We start from the raw sequence: 20,214 nt of genomic DNA, 5'->3' as shown, positions 1-20,214 counted from the left end.
TATCCTGTGTTGGCTGGTGAACCTACCCATAAACAATTCCTCAAGTATTTTCTTTGGGATCCACTTCAGCCACACTGGAAATTAGCTGACAGAAACAGCTGAGCCCCTGGGCAACCAGGGCTTGTTCTCATACATAACAGCAACAAGAAAAACAATTGAAAGAAAACAAAAAAATAAATGAAACTTTATCATGATTAACTTTTTTGACACTTTTCTCATATTTGCAAAGATGGTTCTCTTTGGGGCAGGATTTGCCCCTTTTCCATGCCAATGTCAATTACCTGTTTAGGATACAGGTAATTCTATAATAAATTCAGCCACACACGTGTATCCTCCAGTCGCTAGTCTATAAATGGTAGGTAATAACAGAGGATCTTTGAAAACTTTGGTCCTACTTCTTAAGCATTTTTGCATACTTCTTCTTACGATATCTTCTTCATCATTTGGATCCAGACATCTGCTTTTGCTGTTCAGCTCTGTATTTCTAATAAGACATTATCATTGTCATCGCTTTAAAAATAATTTCCAAAACATTTTTCCTTTAGAGTCTGACGTCTGACATCTGGTTCTGACAAACTACACTGGTCACTAAATTGGCAGCAAGCACAGTGAAGTTGTAAGCACAGCAGAGAGCCAAGGCAGGGTAGAAAAAAAGCAACTTGTTATTAATCTAAAAGTCTCAAAACTCAACATGGATTTATATAAAGCTTTGTGCAGTGGCATTCTAACCAAAACAAAAAAAAATAAAACAGACAAAAGCACATTTTTCTCTTGTGAATTACTTACTAGGTTTGCATTTAAAGGAGACAAGGAGGAATTTAGTGGTCCCTGGACATAGATCAGGTCCAAAAACCCGACTATTGACAAGAAGTTGGCAGGATCTCAGGTTTTGGCATTCATCCAGTACTTTCTAGAACAACAGGCAAAAGGGATAGTCTTGAAAACAAGGTATGAAGCTATACAGCAATGACAACATTTAGCTGTACTTTGTTATATACAGGAGACAAACTTCCTTCACAGCTTTCTGGCCATAAGCATGTAACACATCTGTATCCCTGGATTTAGGCCACATCTCCTATGGCTTCTGAGCCACAGCCAAGCTTATGGTAACACATTCATAGCTGCATTATCAGTGGCAACTGAGGATGCTATCAATTCACTGTTGCTAGTTACTCTTCTCTCTGATCCCAGACAGTCCACAAGACCCTGCTGCACACCACCACAGCCTACTGATACTTGGGACTATGCACAGAGCCAAGAACACGTGTAAGTCTACCCTTAACTTGTTTTTTTCTTTTCTTTTTTTTCTTCTTTTTTTTTTTTTAATGTCATTTTAAAGTCAAATCTACGTTAGATCTTTTGGCATAGTAATAAACCATGGTTCTTACTGTGCTGTTTTATTGAGAGTGGCAACTGAAGGAAGACAACAGGAAGGTCACCACTGTTACACACAGAGAGTCTTGTGGACCTTCTCTAGGCTTAGTTAAAGGATTATGCATTCAAATAGTTTCAGAAACCACTTATCAGTGCTTTCAGACCTGTAGCAGTGATGGTGAAAGAAAACATGAAGATGCCGTCCAAGATGACTCTGAGATCAGCTTTAACCCAGTCACACCCCAAAGCATCTAAAAAAAATAGTTAAAATGCAGCAGTATACTTATTCCTATTCATCTCCAGAGCCCAGATCAGAGGCTTTCTATATACTATTTCCCATAGTAGGGGAGTTGGAACTAGATAATATTTAAGGTTCCTTCCAACTCAAGCCATTCTATGATTCTCTGATTGCTGTTCCCCTGATTCTTGACATATAAAAGCACAACGCACTAAAGAGGGCATTATCTTTATGTCACTCAGCTCTAAATAGGAGTAATTGTAATATATAATTCTAAGATTGTTTTAGGTACTTTCATAAAATCTATAGGATTTTTTTTGTCCTGTTTCTCATCAGAAGGGCTCTGAGTCATACCAAGATGCCAAATCACAAATTCACCACTGAGATTAGCACAAGCTGCACTCTTGTTTCCAGGCTCAGAGAATTGGCAGTGGCTGAGCTTCTCCTGCCATCCCTGGAAGCCATCCTTCCCAAACAGAAATGATACACATTGGCAGCATATTGCAGTGATCCTGTAACACTCTTGTCTTTTTGTTTCCCTGCGTAGAAGAAGACAGTGTGCATCCAATACTTTTCCAGCATTAAGTGCACACTGTAGATTTTAAAAGGGAAGGAAAAGCCCAGCAGATTTAATTTTATCACTCAACTATTCTTTTAAAGAGTTGCAAGTTACACAAACAGCTCCTCCTTAATTAGGATTGTTCTGGAGCAGGACAGTGAAATAGAGTTACGACTTCAGTAAATGAAGATGGCTGTCCCCTACTGAGTCATCTTCTTGCACCCGAGCTGAATCATCTCCTGTCATCTGTTTGTATTTTCTCTTGCTTAAGGCAAAGAGTAGTCACATTTTCTATCAAGCTGCTGCACAAAAACATGCAACTATGAAAGCAAACAATGATAATCATAACAAGACAGCCTAGGGTTATTAACATCTCAGGACAGATCAAATTTTGCAGTAATCCTTTTAATAGGAGGTCCCCAGACAAAATGCCTGTTACACATCCTCAGGGCTGTAGGGTAGCATCACGCCTATTTATGCAGACTGCAGATGTAGTTCCAAAGGGAAGGGGAGGAGGGATGAGATCACTGTTGCTTTTTCTCTAAGAAATCAGTTTACAGGATATCACTTTTCTCCTTGACAGAACCGGAACTCCCTAAGATGCAGAGCAATTGCCTGTCTCACATTTGTGGCCCTGTCAGAGTGATTTCATGTCTTTGATCAGTGACAGTGCCCAAACAATGATGACAGTTTATACAACAGTTGTCCCACGCTGTGTTTATTATATGCAAGGGAAAAAAAAAAAAAAAAACACTGCAAAAGGAGACCTCACAAAGATGCTCAACATCACAAACCCAAAATAATCATTGGTGTTGCCTCACAAGAATCAGTAAAATGACATCAAGGATGCATCTGGCTTACTGTTTTTAGTGGAGAGCTGTACTTTCACATGGCCCACAGGTCAAGGCTGGAATGTCTTTAGCAGTTGCAGTACAGCATGGGCAAGCCACACATATAAACTATGGGCCTAATAATGTTTCTGGAGAGATGTTACTGCCAAACAACTCCGTAAAACTCTTCAGCTCACTAGTGTTAGAAACAGATGTTCCCTGTTGTCAAAGAGTGACGTGTCAGCTATAAGCACAAACACTGCAAGCTTCATCAAAGCTTCTGTAAAGCACTTACAACAGCTTCACTGACAGAACATGTTTAGATTCCACTGACTACACATTTTTTCCAATGATTTACTGAATTAGGTTTAACAGTACTATTTCCACTATGATGGAACAAGCCTTTAACAGCAGTGTAAGCCAGGCCTTCTAAGACCCGTTAGAAGTCTCCATTGCAGAAAGCAATAATGTATGAAATGTAAGTCATTTTAAATTATGTTTAAGTGGACTTGGGAAACAAAATATAGGACGTTCTTGATACAAATCGTGTATTTTTTGAAATGCAGGTAGCCACAGAAGTGCTTAGAATCTGCTGTTTAGCTGCCACAGCCCTTTCAGAGACAACAGCATGGAACAAACCAAACTCCTACCAAGATGTCAACTAACTCAATGGATTTGTAACCCAGCTGTGTTGAAAATTTGCATCCTCTGCTGGGGATAAGGAAAGCCCACGTGATAGATTAAGGCTGGTCTAGTGAGGCATGACAGTTTGGATGTTGTGTCGAGGGACATGGTTTAGTGAGAACCACTGGTGATAGGTGAATGGTTGGACTGGATGATCCTTTGGGTCTTTTCCAACTTTAGTGATTCCATGATTCTATGATTCTATGACAGATACTTGATTAGAAGGGAATTGATTACTTTAGGGAACATTGAGAATGTGGTTTTAAAAGTAAGGTTTATCAAAATGGAGGGAAATCTACACAGCTTTCACAGTCCTATGGTAATACCTTGCTGACCAGACGAATCCTTTCAGGTGCAATACTTTTTGTGACACACTGACAAAAACACAGTGACATTTCATTCAACGTGGTGAACACTTGCAATTTTCCTACAGCATAGCTCACTGCACGGAAGTCTACAGACATGCTGTGCATGATGAACCTTTACAAGATGTGATACCTGCAAGGAGGTGGGTGCCACACAGTTTGTGGGTTCTGTCATTCTGGCTTCAAGCTGTTGTGTGCCACACATTTGGTAGTCTTGCCCGTAAAGTGCTGACTGAATACTTATTGTTGAATGCCGAGGACAGTGCAGACTCAAACGTTCCCCATCGCAGGCATAAGCAGTATGATTTCGAAGAAGTTTGGTTAGGTAACCTAGAAAATATTCAGCTGTGTTACAACTAGTACAGGAAATGACAAGCTTGTTAGATAATATGAAAACCACAATCAGTCTCTGGAAAAGGGCACTATAATCAAGGTTAAACATATGGCCCACTGCCACAGCTTGGGTCAGTCTTTACATGCCAGTAACACCCAAGTCTGGAGAACAGCAGGACGCTGTGGCACTGTCTCAGGGCTGCATCAGTACCCCCGCAGTGGCACAGCAATTGGAGATGCCATTTCACAGGCAACAAGGATGGCTCAGGCCCTCCTCGGTCATATCTGTTATATCTTGGCTTAAGCCAGCACTCTGCACTTTGAGGCTTGCTCGCAACTGTGTTATGCACAAATGACAAGGGAGGTGACTCCCTTTGGGGCCACCAAGCCAGGTGCTAAGACAATTGAGAGGAAAGGTTGTTCATAAGTGCTGGACATGAAAGCTGCTGGACAGAAACCCAAAAGCACTGTATGCAGAATTTTGTATTTACCAGAGAGTATCAGTGTTACCAGGAGAGGGAGAGGTAGGGTCTGCATGCAGCTGTACCATCTGTTTGCATCTTCTAATAAGTAATCCCATGAGCAACTAATGAAACAGCTAATGAAAGCTGTTCTTCTGATTTGTATTTCATCGAGTGGGCATTGTAAGCCAAGATTTGTCTTATCACCACAAGTATTTATAAAATTCATGTCCTGGTGCCCTTCTCTCTGTTCTTGGGCAGAAAACCTCCATGGAAACATGCAGGCTGCTACCTTTGACCATTACAAATTAGCCACTGTGATGTGAAACTACTGGGGTAACTCAATTCAAAGACTTTCCTCGCCTACACTTATGAAGTTTTGACAAGTAATATATATATAAGTATACATCATGAACTGCTGCACTTGACTGAAGTCTGTCTTTACTCAGAGAATATTTGTGGGTGAAAGGAAGGAAGAGGTGAGGGACAAGAGAGAGAAAAGACATGAAATATTATCTTTCCCACTCCTCATCAATAAACACATGGAAATTAGACCCAATACCCGACTTCTCAATATATGGAACATTTAACACCAAGTTCATCCACATTTAGAGCAAAACAACAACAACAGCAACTCAATAAAACAAAACAACAAATAAAATTCCTAAACCCAATCTATTGAGTAATGAGAAAGTACTAAGAGCTTCTCGTTTATTTGTTATGAAAAGGGCTTGTAGAAATTTCAATACTGTGACCATGATTACATAAACATCTTTTTAATTTTCAAAATTGTATTTTTCCCATCCTTGTCTCTTTTCCAAACGTGAGGTTGGTCTAATCAAAGGCAAAACAAGTATTATCTCCTCAGAAATCCTGCTTATCCCACTGTGATGATAACAATATTATTACTATTAAGTACAATGGAGAAAAACTATGTATATTTTCTTTTTCTTTTTCTTTTTTTTTTTTGCGGCTGAATCAGAAAGAGAACCACAATTGTTTTGAATGGTAAAAAAAAAAAATAAAACCAGTTTCCTAGAAGAAATAAGAGTTTGTTCATGCTATTTAATTTTCATATTTGCTACCTTTTTAAGCCTTCGAGAGAGAGAGAGAGAAAGAGTGAGTGGGAGGGAGGAAGGGAGGGAAGGAAGGAAGGACGGAAGGAAGGAAGGACGGAAGGAAGGAAGGACGGAAGGAAGGAAGGAAGGAAAGGAAGACGCTTTGCAACTGAAATCCAAGTATTCCAAGTAAATGACAAAATGATGGGAGAAAGATATTCCAGTCCTCTGGTGTTTTTATCACCTGCTGAAGCTGGATGTCAAGTTTAAAGAACGAAGCCTGCTCCACTATTGCCTTTGCCATGCCCCCTCTATAGCCCTAGAGAGATTAAGAGTCACTGGATGCATCTGCCACTGCAGCAAAGACGTAGGTGAGCTCTGCACCTCACTGGCCTCAGAGTGCTGGCATCGCCATCAGGACGGAGAACATTTCATGACCTGTATTTGCGGCCTAGATCTCAAGGAGACCAGCCCTGTGGCTTCACACAGGTTAAAAAAAGTAAAAGAAAAAAGAAAAAAAGAAAGCAGAATCCATCCCCTACATTTTCCTGTGTAACTGAGATCACAAATAGTTGAGCTTTCCTGCCAGAACCACTCCTGTGTCAGCCTGCTCCTGAGAGGTGCTGAGTACCGCCAAGAAAATGGGCCCAATGCCCGGCTGCACCCAACCCACTCCGCTACGCTCTGATACCGCAAAGGGGCCTCCTGTGGCATTTGCTGCCGCCAAGGGCCTTTCGCATTGCCTTTGTAGCATAAAGGGCCACAGTGTAAAAGAGCATTCAGCCCAGTGTGAGTAGTGGGCACTCAACACCTTGAAAGATTTCGCCTGATATTTGTAATCATTTCGATTCTTCAGGTTTTAAGTTACGGGGAACCAAGAGTACCGTTTACAAAACAGCCCAGTATTCCCCAAAGAATATCAGCTATGTTGTGATTTGGATGAGTTCCCTGGCATCTTAACTGCTACTTTGATCTTGCAAATTCCTAATCCAGTATCTAAGCACCTTCCTCCAACAACTGCAACTATTCAATTCTAAAAAAAAAATGCCTTTTAAAAAAACATGTTCTCATTCTGAATAAGCAATATGGCTCGCTTGTAAAATTAGTGTTAGTTGGACTGGTGAAAATAAGACATCACGCTCTATGGCCTTCCAAGTGGCATTTAAAGTGACACTCGCACAATGAAGGATACTATTTGCACACAATAAAGGATAAATATAGCAATGGAAATTGGCTGCTAACCTCTGATAAGAGAAGTAGTGACGTACTACTATCCGAACCACTTGTCTCACATGGCTGACCATGTACATCTCATTTTTTTTTAGTTACTATACACACAAACTACGTAGGCAAAAGTCAAGAGGTTAGCCCTTTTTCAAGAGTGGTGTAGACTGTGCAGCCCACACTGGGCAGGGCTTTGACCCCAGTCACAATTTCCTCCTGCTTCTTACCTGCAAGTCTCAAGCTTCTTTCCACTCCTGATGCTGGCACTCCTACCTGTCCCAGGGCTCTGCCTATCCTGTGCCCACCTGGAAGACTGTACTGGACAAGGCACAGTGCTCTCTTGGAGGCTGCTGCCTACACAGAAGGCAGCAGTTTCCAGTCTATGGGCAGTATGGACTCAAAACCACCCTGGTGCACAACTTCAGGCTGTATATTAGAAAAAAATTCTTTTCAGCAGGCGCAGTGATGCAGTGGCACAGGCTGCCCAGGGAGGTGGTGCAGTCACCGTCCCTGGAGGTGTTCAGGAGCCGTGTGGATGTGGCACTGAGGGACGTGGGCAGTGGGCATGGTGGGGGTGGGATGGTGGTTGGACTGGGTGATCTTAGAGGTCTTTTCCAACCTTAATGATTCTGTGAGTCATCTTCTCCAGACCATGAATATCCCTATATTGTTTACCAGAAATTGTACAGAAACGCGCTGCCCTCAAGGCAACACATTTAGCTGAATGACAATGTAAGGTTAGGCAAAAAATATGTTCTTATCTCTACAATTAATAGCAGCTCTGATTATCAGGAGAGAGGGCATTGTAACAGTTGAATGGGTCTGTCACTCTTTCTGAAGCATGCTTCCTTTTCTGCATTTCTCTCTGCTGGCGCAATTAAATCAGGTCATCCAAAATAGGCAGCAGGGTTGTGTCACCATACAAACCAGACTGCAGGACTGTGTCACTTTCAGGCACTGGCCCAGCACATTGTCTGGGCTGCAGGCACTTGTGGGCACAATTTGTTGCTCAGAATCCCCCATTTTGTGTTTAATTAATCCAAGTCTGTTACTTGTAGATTCTGAGAAAACCTTTTTGTTTGGTTGGTTGATTGGTTTTGTTCTCATTTCATTATTTGTTTTTCCCCAAAATAATAAACATGACTTCTTTAAAACAATATGATACTTCTGAGAAAATGTCAATTGTAGTGAGATCTGGCTAAATCAGAGAAACTTGGCAATACTACAGTGTCCTAATAGCATCTGTATGCCCCTGTGTGAAAGCCCCACTAGTCGCTTTCCCATTTATCCAAGGCACATTCATGAGCATTGTATGGAGTGCTCTGCATGCAAAATCATCTCGAAGACATTACCGACTGGCTCAGAAGTTAGGCCTGAATCATACATCCCATTGATTTGAAGGCCAGAAGGTACCATCCCACTCAACTGTCTGCATAACCCAGACTGCTCATTCATTGTAACTTCTTACAAAATACCAATGCAAAACCCAAGCGTAATCCTTTCTTCCAGAATTAGCCAAATTAGTCACAGCATCAACTGTGCTGACAAAGAACTCCAACTAAAAAAATGTAGCACCAGAAAAACGCACAAAACACTGAGACCAAGCAGCTAAACAAAAATTCAAGCCTTATGGATCACTTCTTGTTGCAAAGGAGGACAGTAATGACAATGACAGACTAAAATAACTGGCTTGAGAGAGTTAACATTGTACATAGACCCCTCTTTGTGTAAAACATCTCTTACAGTATTGTAGTTTTATACTCAATGCTTGCTCCTGGTACTATTGCTTTGGATAACAATAATAATGGTAGTAATTGCCATGAGCATGAAAGTAAGAAAATCTACAAAGAAACTTTTTTTTTTTTTCCTGCACTTCAAGCAATTGAAAAATTGGGAACTTATGTCTCATTAAAAAAAAAAAAAAATAGAACTATCAAAAAGCCTGGAAGTGGGCAGCTGGGATGAGGTTTTTCACCTTCCATGTGCGGCAAAAGACAATGCAGGACACTCAGATACACTGTATTCATTCTTCATGGTGGGGGTCACTGGCACAATGCCTTAAGGCCCTCTTTCAGCTGTCAGCATTAGGCTATAGAAATGTGTATATTCTGCCTGGCATGCATCTCACCACATGAAACATCAAGGAGAACAGCATTCTGAGCTGCAAGTCTACTACCTAGCACATATTAAATGCAATCTCAGTGTTGACTGATGCAATGTCTTTTTGGCAAGACAGCAGCTCTGTAATATTTTTACAGCCTGAAGCTGAGTAGTACACACTCTACAAGGATTGTCAGAATCAGAGTATACAGATTAAGGAATATTGGTTACCGTGCATAGTTCTATCTAGCTTAATTACCACAGCGATTTGCTAGCATGTTGTAAAGATACACAAATCCATTTTAGATCAAAATAGATCAAAATAGCACTCACATTGTTGTGGAAGTCCCGGAAGGCTAATCATTTCAGTACATCTAAACAGTCTCCCGCAGCTTTCTGAAGAATTATGCCAACAGGCATTAAAAATACACAAGCAAGACTGATGAGTTTCAAGGAAGAGATTTCATGCAGTGATAACAGAATCATTGATAAACTCTACTACAAACACCATCAGAGGCATCAATTTGACATTTATCAGTATTTATGAACTAGCTGCAGTACTTGTCCAGCACTATTTTCTCCATCAGTTGTGAAGGAAGTATGGAAGAAAAACAAACCCCCAAGTTTCCTCTCCCTCCCCTCTGCCACATTCTCTGTTGGTATTGGAGTTGATGCTGCTCAGAGCCACTTGCCCTACCACTGTACTTTTTTTCATCCACCAAATACCTTGTAAGCATACTGCCTGTCTTTCTAGAAAGATGTGGTCTTACGATCTTTCATCAGTAAGAAATATCCTTGGGCAGAAGCACTGATTATTCTACTGCACTACTGTCCTAACAACTTCATCCTTTTGCTTGCACTGAGGGTGATGGCACGAAGAGTTGGTTTGCAGCACTAGGAAAACATTTTACCTATAATTTTATATTTGATCTTATTGAATTCTTTTTGATGGAGGGGTAGATGCTCACTTAGAAAAACTGGAGTTAAATCTCATGCCTGTGATGAGCTGGTAACCATTAAAAAAAAAAAAATCCCATTCCGAAATGTCATGTCTGTTTTCAGAGATTCCAAAGTTGTTACCTTTCTTAGAATCAGATCCTGAGAGTTTTCAGTTTAACCACTGTTAAAAGAGATAAAATGTATGTGAATGTGCTCTGTCTCTCTACCATTCCCTTCCTCAGCACTTGCTGAGCTCAGTGGCCAGTTTCAAGCATGGGATGGGACAGAGGGATCAAAGAAATAAAGCTGTTACAAGTTTCATGAAAACTGAAATTGCCCCGAGTTGACAGGGCAAAATAAGAGCTCTCACTTTCAATTCAATCCCTTACTCATGCTAAAAGTAAACTGGCTGCTGAAGACATAGCACACACATACTGGAGAGCTAATCAGCCTGCTGCTAATGGGGCAACCTGTTTTCATTGGACTTCATGACAGATGGAGGATTAAGCCTTCAGTAAGAAAATACTTCAGTTAAAAATGAGAACGCTGTTGGGAAAGTATGGCAATCAAAGCAGGCATTAGTGATGAAGAATTCAGGTTTTCTGCAAACTGCTTTAGCAACTCGTGTACTTTTTGAAGGAAACTGTTTTGTGTGATTTTTCCCTCATTATCAGAACCTATGGACATAATCATCTTATTGATCATAACTCCCTCCTGTCTGCTAAATCTGAGAATCGAATTAAGCAATGGTTTAATTCCACCTGAGCCAGAGAAGGGACTCAGGTAATAAGAAGATAATTCATCCTAAGAACTCATTCAAACCCAAATATGTGAGCAAGGTTTGTTCAGTGAGTAAAAGCGCATACACACAAAACAAACCATGAGCTATTTTTTTTAGAAAACAAATAAACAAACAGAAAACAACAAAGTATCACAAAGAAAGAATCGACCACCTGCAACTTTTTGTTTATGCCAAATGTGATTGTTTCTGCAGGCACCACATACATAAACTCATTGTACCCAGGCCACCCAACACAGGCTTGCAGCTATGCGTAGAAATGTTTGCACAGTAGGGAAACCCATGAATCTTTCACTAACAGGCCAGAAGACTACTCTCTCTGTCATGCTCTCCCACAGCTATTCTGTTTCATTCAGACTGATGGTTTCATGTTCCCTTGCATTGTCATCTTGGAAAATTACAAATCTCTACACACTTCTATTCTCACATTTTCTCTTCTTCTTTCCTTCTTCCTCTCCTTCCCTCTCTCTCCCCCAGTGTACACACATACCCCAGTGGCTCTACTGCAAATCGTTAGGAAGAGTAGCATACAACACTTGGTAGACTTGGGTAAAAGCGTCCAGCAGGTCCTTAGTAAGCAGTGCTACAAAGGCCTGATGATTTGGGGCTGTTAAACTATGTGCTATAGTCAGTTATACCTCTCTCAGCTATTCCATGAAGCCAAAAAGACAAATATTTGTCCTGTGACTTATGATGCTGACAGGAGATAAAATATTTGTAAGAGAGACTGCAAAGTTCCTTTCTGCCCTTACCAAAACAAACTTCTGACAGGAGACAGAGTAGCTTCCTCTAGTGCTATTAACAAGAAGAAACAAGAGAAAGGCTCAGCAGGTGGCAATTTCATCTTGGAGACAGAATGAATGAATCACTATGCCCCAGAGACAGCAAAAGTACCATCTTCCCAAAGACTGCAAATAGGAGGACCTCAAAGTCCAGAGGAAATATTTACTTGAAAACTCGGATTTATGAGCTTAAATTTCCATGTAATCTTGAGAAGGGGTGAGTGGGTGGGGGTTCTATTCATTACCAACCCCTCAGAAAGCAAAATACAGGTTTCATTTTTGCAAAAAGAACCTTGAGTCAATGTACACTCATTTATTTTTGACATTCAAAAAATCAGATCACAAGGAATAAGATAAATTAAAGGTAAAGGAATTTCCTTATTGAATCACTAAATCCATCCTCTGACAGCTCTTATCTGCAGTGTTAGGAAAGCTTTTAGTTGAGCAGTCCAAACCAGAAAAGCAAAACCCCACAACCCTCTATTCTCATAGCTCGATGACTTTCTTTACACTTCTTCTTCCCCAGCTCAGTTTTATCCTAAAGAAATGAAAAGTCCAAAACTGTAAAATGACTCTGAAATAATGAATGCTTGTCTTCCCATTCAAGAATAAATACAACGAGGAAAAATAAACAGATATTTGGGGGTTCAGACTCCAAAGTCTAGTGAAATTGTTGATAATCCTTCCAGTGACCACCACAGACTTAGACAAGTCTTACATTATGAGTGATGTTTTTAAATTAATTCCAAATTAAGACCCAAACAGTGCTGGTATTTAATTTGTTGCCAGCAACCACACAATAGACCTTTGAAACAAACTCTTAAAATGCATAGAAATTCAGATGAAATGACTCACCAATGCTGAACAAATAGGGCACAACCACACCTTCCTGTGCTCTTCAGCTCTTTTTAGGACACTATTTTCTCTGTGTTAGGTTATATACCAAAATATTTTAATTTTAATTGTAGATTACAGTTGAAAGTTGACACACTTCTGATAACTGGTGACTGGTCAGACAGTGCCTTCTCTGTCTGGAGACAGTTCCATCATTATAGGAATATTTATTTGGAATAGGTTTGTAATCATTTTCCCTAATAAAGCTGAGACTGTCTGGAAGTTCTGTCTAATTGAAAAGGATATCTGTATTACACAGAATGGGAAGACAGGAGGAGCTAACTCCTGCTATTTATTTTTAATAAAAATAATGTGATGTGTTAGGTACCAACCTAACTGCATAGTGATGAATGAAGAATGTTCCTGCCCCAAAGCTGTGTGTAATCTGAAAGACAGACTCAAAGACATCGATCTCCATACATAGGTGCTTAGGAAGTCAGATTTCTTATAGGCTTGTGTCTCACATCTGAATTTCCCAGTGTCTGTTGGGAGTGGTGGTGGGGATGTGGAGACCAACAAACTAAGCTTTAACTCACATACAGGGAACTGCTGGAGCAACATCCTCCTTCAGGGAATCTAGTAGAGCAGGGCTGCTTAAGCTACCAAAATAAGTAGGAATCAATAGAGCCAAAGCCTCAACAAGGTTTATTAAAATCAGTGGATTTAACAACAAAAAAGTACTAGGCAAAATCCACGTATAAAATTGGATTTCTCAAGTTGCATTCCCTCAGGAAAGCAACTAGAACTGCAGAGATCAGCCTGAAGCAAAATCTTGGTTCTCACTTCTAACACACACCTCTGTTTCATAGAATAATTTCCAAATCCAAACCCACTCTACTTTAAGAAACTTTAAACCAGACCTTGAAGTTTAACTCCAATATTACTGAAATGAAACATGTTTCTAAAATGAAATGTTCCTCTTTAAACAAAGAAACCAAAGCTTGCATTTGACATTTACAAACCAGTATCAAGAAGATGCATCACTGACATCACTCCTTTTAGCACCTCATTATGTATGTTGGTGGAAGGACAAGCTTCACTTGCCACAGTGAATCAACAGAACTGACTCCAGAAAATTTATACAGGATTTTATCTGACGAATGCAAAGCCAAGAAAAAAACCCTCTCTGCATCATTGTGGTTGGTCTTGATTGATCCTGCCACATTATTACAAACAAAGCATTTGCTCGAAGTATTTGTTTGCTTTCCTTTTGCCTGGGGGAATCTGGGAATCAGTAAATGCCACAGAACTTAATGGAAACTTTTAATGCAGACAAGCCACAAGATGAGATTATATTTCTTGGGTGAACTGGTTTGCTTTTTCATTAGATCCATTTGTTCTCTATTATTAGGCCAGAAGATTGAGTCTATGGAGTTAAAGTAATGCCTAGTTCTGTCTGAACTTTCTGGAAGACAAAAGAAAAGTCGACACCAGTGCGCAAAGGTTAAAAGGTTCTACCTACAAAGCAGGCCACTTTCTCTGTTCACATCCACAAAGTCTTTCTTCAGCCCAGTTATGCAATCACACAGTTACTTCATTTCTGATCTTCGGTTACAGACACATTTCTTGAAAGCTGCTCAGAAAACCTGGCTGGGACTAAGGTAAAGAAAGGACAATTGAGTGATGGATTGAGCAACGAAAGCCAGTTCAAGCAGAAGGCCTAAGCTCAATGTAGCTCGTAGAGGAGGAAGAGAAGAAAAAAAGGAAGTAAAGACTCATTCTCCTTTTTCATATTTTCTTGTAGGCTTTCCTAAGTGCTGCTTGTGAGGAGTTTGTTCTTAGAAGAGTTCATTTTTGCCACAGAGCAGGAAAAGGTGGGAGAAGAATCAGAGCTAGGGCAGAGAGCCAAGGGAAGAGCCCAGTGCTTTTTCCATAGCTAACCTAGGGGGCAAGGGGTTGAGACAAGGAAGCAGTGACTCCTGCTGTTCAGAAGGTACGATCTCAACAACTGCCACCATCCCCACCACACCAGCCAAGGGATGTCTACAACCACAATATCAGTGGCAGCAGGCAGTTGGGCTTTCTATATAACCAGGATGAGATGTATACTAAATGCAATATGCAAGCTTGCTGGTCTTGCAAGCTTTTATTTAGCCTGCTTTGAGAACCAGTCCAGAGCACAGTGGTGAGGAAATAGCTGTCATGTAGCCATCATCTGTTGAAACGATGTCCCTTTTCACTGCTGACAGTCTCCTGGGAGCCCAGACCACTCGGGCTTTTGGCTTCCTGAGATGGGAGCATTAGCAAAATTCACAGCGGTCTTCAGTCTCCTGGACTGAAGTCCAGCCTGAAATGCGAAAGTTGCAAGTGGGCACTGAGAAAAACATGAGGACGGAGCTTTGCCAAGAAGGAGCGAAACTGTGGACATGATTAAAAATTTTGGTGAAAAAAGATGTTGGATGTCTTTTGAAAAGCGGACATATTAGGGAGAAAATTTTCTACCTCAAACCAATATGCACAGAGATCTAAGAAAAAAAACCTGTGGATTCTCTCTCTCTTTCCCCTCCCTCCCCTAACCTTCAGCTTTCATATTCAAACTTTGGCATACATGTTTGGATTTCACTTTAAGAAAGAAATCATTCCAGAAGACTGCAGAATCGAGGACAAACCTCTAATTTCAATAACCAATACAACCAATAAATATGCTCTTTGTTGCTGCCAAACTGCTAGAGAAGAATAGACTATGTAGATCTTTAAGTATCCCGCTTATCAACATGACTTTACCTCAGATATCTCCTGTTACTAAGGAGCAGCTAATTTTGCTTACTGAGTCCTTCACACACAGTTGATTTAGAACTCTGCTGCCAGATTCTTGTTTCAGGATATTCTTCTGTCCAGAAAATACCAATTCACATACCGATTCATAAATCATTAGTGCACAGTGAAAAAATGTCTCCAAGCAAACAAAACAAAACACTTCCATAGTTAAAAGCTAGACTAAGAAACACAAGAAGAAGAATCTGCAGCTATATATCCTAGGAGAGCAAGTGCAATAACAAGATCACGATGACAACTGACTTGCAATAGCCAAATGAAGGGATTCTACTCACAGCCAGCACTGTGACCCTGTGTCTTATGAAAAGGGAGGGACAAATACTGTGAAAGTTTCACTGCTTCTGTTTTGTGAAGTGATCCATAAAAAATGGCCACAGTTTACTAAATGGGGAAATAAATACAAGTCAAACATTAAAAAAAAAACCAACAAAACAACCAGAAACTTTCACTATCCACATATATTCCTGTCTGCTCTTACCGTCCTGCTTTCAAACCATCAGACAAATCCAAAGAGGGGTCATCTTTGCGTTGTCACAAGCAGCAGGTAGGTCTTGTGATTAACAACTGGACTGGGGCAAGTTAGAATTGCTAGCACAAAGTAATGCATACAGAAGGAGAGCAAAAAAGGTTACATGTAAAGTTGGTGCAATCTGACAGCAGGCTGGGGATTAGAGAAAGCTGTCAGAGAGAGAGAACGAGAAGAGAGAGGGAAAGAGAAAATGAAGAAAGAAACAGTTTGGACTGCTGAGGTAGAGATCTGATGCTGGAAACACACAGAGCGGAAAAAGGCAATGACCCAAGAAAGTATGCACCTGATGATCTGAGTATAAAAGCCTGAAATCTGTGAAGAAGAGGGAAAGTTAAGCAACTTTCCCTCCCATTCTCAGTGCACTCCTAAAGTTCCAATTTGGGATTAAAAAGTGCAGAATGCATTCATGGTCCTGAACTCAGTTCCTTCTGCTATGACATGATCTTCATGTGGAAGCGTGCAACCTGCCACCTGGAAGCTTTACCCTCAGAAGGGGTAAAGGAGAGAGTTGGGCTTCCAGATCAGTGAAAGTGCAGGATGCCTGCAAAGCAAGGATACCCAGCTTCCCTCCTGTCACCTCCCAGATAATCCCCAAGGAGCAGCCAGCATCTTGGCAGCTGCAGGGCGCTGGCCCTTTAAACAGAGCAGATTTGTTTCCATGCACATCTAGCAGAGCTTTTGAAAATCAAGTCGCTGATCCTACTGAGGGAAAGAGCAAATAAGGAAATCTAGCAGCTCTGGAAGCTCGGTGTTACAGAGCTTGTTCTAACCGTGTAACAGGTATGAAGCAGGCTCAGGATGGCATTACAGGGTGTTGTCTTACATCTGACAGCTCCTGGCCTGCAGCACCTGTCATGCATTTCCCTGCCTTTGAAGTAGCTAAAAACTTCCCGGTGTGTTCCGGATGCCCTTATTTTAAAGGGATCCAGTAACATTTCTGTATTTTCTGGATTGTATCTCTATTAAAAGTAAAAAGAAAATGCGTCTGGAATTTTTTCAGGCCTGGAAACGCCCCCAGTCTGGATTGGCAAGAACTTCGGAATCTAATCTTTTCTACATTTTATTTATTTACTGAATTGTCCACATGACATTTTTAATGCTGATTTCTGGGTCAAGTTGGAGAATTATCTTTGGTCTTTCTACTTATTTAGAAAGTGCACAATGAAATACTGAATACAGCTGTACTTCTGAAATGGATCTTGGATAACCTTATCTGAATAACTTCATTTTAAATGTGAATGGACTTTTGTAAGGGGAACTTTCTTAGATAAACTTGAGGGATATTTTATAACTCAGTGGCTATTTGGAAGGGAAAATCTGAACTTCTGTTCCCTTGTGAAGAACTACATGCAACTCCAGAGCTAACATCTAAAACCCAGCAGCCAAGCAAGCAAATCAAACAACCAGCAAGCACCTAAGATATGGAAAAGCCTTTTATTTGTGAAGGAATCTAACAGGAGAAATGTAGTTAATCCTAGCATAGAGTTCTGTTTTGTTTCCCTTTTTTAAAAAAACATTTGGTGGTTGCTTCCTTAGAAACATTCAGATTTAAGGAGTTTGACACAACAACAAAATCACTGTTCCTGCTGCTGAGAGAACGCATCTGGTTTCTGCAGAACCACCACTGGCCTTTTGAACCGCATTAATACGACCTATCTTAATCTGTGTAGTGTCACATTTGTGTTATTAATCATATACTAACTTAGTTCCAGTGCAGTTGACTGGCTTTGGGAAATCCTGCTTCGTTCATTAAGGGTAAGCTTTGCCTTTTGCCTTAGGGCAGTTCCTTAAGCTCGCAACTGCCAGGAATAGGCTGTGCTTACTGCGAAAACGCAGAGAGGAAAGGGACTGTTCCTGTAAAAATAACTTCACAGCAGCAGTGAGATGTCCTGGAACACAAGGAGAGCACAGGGGTGCTGCAGTCTCAGACAGAACAGAAGTTGTTTTCTCTCTCTGCTGGACCGAGGACACCCTCCCAGTTAGCACTGGCACCTCATTCGACACGGTGATCCAGGACCCTACTCCCTTCAGGGCCACTCCAGCCGGCACCGCCAAGGGCTCTCTCCCAAAGGGAGCTGCTGTGCCCGCAGGGCGCGTCTCCAAGCCTACGGGAGAAAGTGGGAACCTTTCCAGGGACTTCCACGCACTCGGAATCGGGTCCCGGACGATCCGCACGCGGCTTTCCCAGGACGCGGTGCTGGAAACCGACGGCGGCCAACAGGCGAAGCCCTCCCGCCCGACGCCTCGGACTCCCGTTAACCCTCTCGTCCTTCATCCCCTCCTCCGCCGCACATCAGAATCACGCCCTGCGCTCCCCTGGGCGCACTTCCCTCCCTCCACACGCTCCGTACCGCCCCGTACCTGAGAAGTCCCGGAGCGCCGCCACCTCGGCGCAGCACGCGAGGATGGCGCAGGAGAGGAGGGGCAGCAGCCGCCCGCGCTCTACCTGCCGCCGGCGTGGGTGCTGCCCCGCGTCCCCTCCCCTCATGGTGCGGGAGAGGGCAGCGGGGGGGCGGAGCAGCCCTGCCCGGTGCCGAGGCCGCCGCGCGGCCGCCCCCCCGCCGCGACAGGGGGTCCCGGCCGCGGGTCGCCGCCGCGGGGGAGGGAAGAGGCTCCTCGGCGGCGCCGCGCCTGGCACTGCCCTCGGCGCGCATCGTGCGGGCCGGGCTGACTCAGTCCCGGTGCACCTCGCCCGCCCTCCCCCGGCTCTCTCCACCCCTCTCCGGGCAGTTCTCGGGCCCGGCGCCTCCCTCTTGGCTAAATGGCAGCGTTCCGCATTCGCACCCCGCGCTTACGGCTTTGCTTTCCACTTATTTTCCTCCCGTCGTTTCTGCTTGGCAGTGGTCGGAGGGCCGCCTCAGGCTTGCGCACACACCCTGGCTCATGTGACAGCATTACCCCGCTGTGTTCTCTATATTCCCTATACTTCCTTCCCCCACACACATCCCTTTATTTTTCCCCCTCAGGACAGACGCAAGGTGCTCCCCATCGCTCCCTCTCCCCACAGCACAACCTTCCTACATTCCCTTCCTCACGCTGCCTTGGCCTGCATGCCAGACCAGCTTCAGCCCCCCAGGGCTGCTGGCAGGTGCAGGGGAAACCCAGCTAGCAGGACAAAACTCCCAGGATGAGGGATTTCAGAGAGCTGAGGGCTGCGTTAAAAAGTGAAAGAATCATAGAATCATAGAATTGCTCAGGTTGGAATAGACCTTAAAGATCATTAAGTCTAACCACAACCTAAACATACTACCCTAAATCTAACAACCCTCTGCTAAATCATATCTCTGAGCACCACATCCCTTTCTCCATTCCTTCCCCTCGTGTTACTGTCTGACAGCCCCTTACCCAGCCCTTAGCTTAAAAGCCACGTAGTCCAGCACAGCTGAGTTTGAAGTGCGTAGCGTTGCTTAAGGCTTTCATTGCAAAGTGAGAAAACATTTTGAAGTTGTTTTGAGAGGGTTCAGGTTGTTCCCTGAGATCTGTTTTGTAAGACTGGAAAGTAAACCAGTGGGAAGTTAAAACAAATTCCCTTTACAAACTGCCTGCTAAGCCACCTTCGGATGTGATTTGCAGCTCTTTTTAACACATGTGGGGCAAAAGGGGCAGGAGAACCTAGAGGCAGCACTGGAAATGGGCATGGAAGCATCCCCTATCCTGGGGTTGTGCTTGGGTGTAAAGTGGGTAGGTAAGGATATCTACATGCTGACAGCCTATGCTATGTTAGGTGTGTTTATGCTCTTCATAGAATCATCATGTAATCTTTTGAGTTAGAAAGGATCTTTAAAAGCCATCTAGTCCAACTCCCCTGCAATGATCAGGGCACCTACAGCTAGATCAAGCTGCTCAGAGCACTGTCCAGCCTGACCTTAATTATCTCCAGGGGCAGAGCATCCACCACCTCTCTGGGCAACCTGTTTACTCATCTGTTTCCTCCAGAAATGACACAAGTGAGTAAGTAAGAAATGATTACACCAAACAGATTCTGTTAATTTCCTAACTTTGGCGTCTCTTTCTGGAAGTCATGCTGAACTTTGACCATGTTTACATCTGAATTCACTTTCTTTCCTCAGCCTCTCCCTCTTCACACATAGAATAACAACTGGATAACTTGAGTAATATACTCATTCTTCCTTTGGATGGTCAGATAATAGCAAATCAGGTTTCAGATAAACCTGGCTGAGGTCAGGAACATCCCATCAAGTTTTACTAAACTCAGAAAAAATGGCATAAAAGATGCTGAAAAGCAGGAGAAAATGGAATAATTTTAGAG

The 20,214-nt window shown here is 42.4% G+C and overlaps 1 protein-coding gene across 3 annotated transcripts in view; it reads right to left on the bottom strand.

Moving 5' to 3' along the window:
* The window catches only part of EVA1C (eva-1 homolog C), a 37,094-nt gene extending 18,264 nt beyond the window's left edge, over positions 1-18,830 (bottom strand). Inside the window, exons 1-3 of one of the 3 annotated variants that reach the window (XM_090121833.1) lie at positions 18,740-18,830; positions 4,184-4,380; positions 787-910 (exon numbers count right to left, since the gene is read on the bottom strand). In XM_090121833.1, the coding sequence (XP_089977959.1) occupies positions 787-910; positions 4,184-4,255 (196 nt within the window). In that variant the 5' untranslated portion in view covers positions 4,256-4,380; positions 18,740-18,830. Of the gene's footprint in view, positions 1-786; positions 911-4,183; positions 4,381-18,305; positions 18,666-18,739 lie in introns of those variants that run through there. The other 2 variants (XM_031612476.2, XM_090121837.1) reach the window with 2 other exon arrangements.
* Positions 18,831-20,214: the final 1,384 nt, after the last annotated feature.

This window comes from Phasianus colchicus, chromosome 1 (assembly GCF_987193195.1).
Source record: "Phasianus colchicus chromosome 1, bPhaCol1.hap1.1, whole genome shotgun sequence".
Lineage (NCBI taxonomy): Eukaryota > Metazoa > Chordata > Aves > Galliformes > Phasianidae > Phasianus > Phasianus colchicus.
The sequence above is the reverse complement of the archived record's forward strand: the minus strand, read 5'-3'. Positions and strand labels throughout refer to the sequence as shown.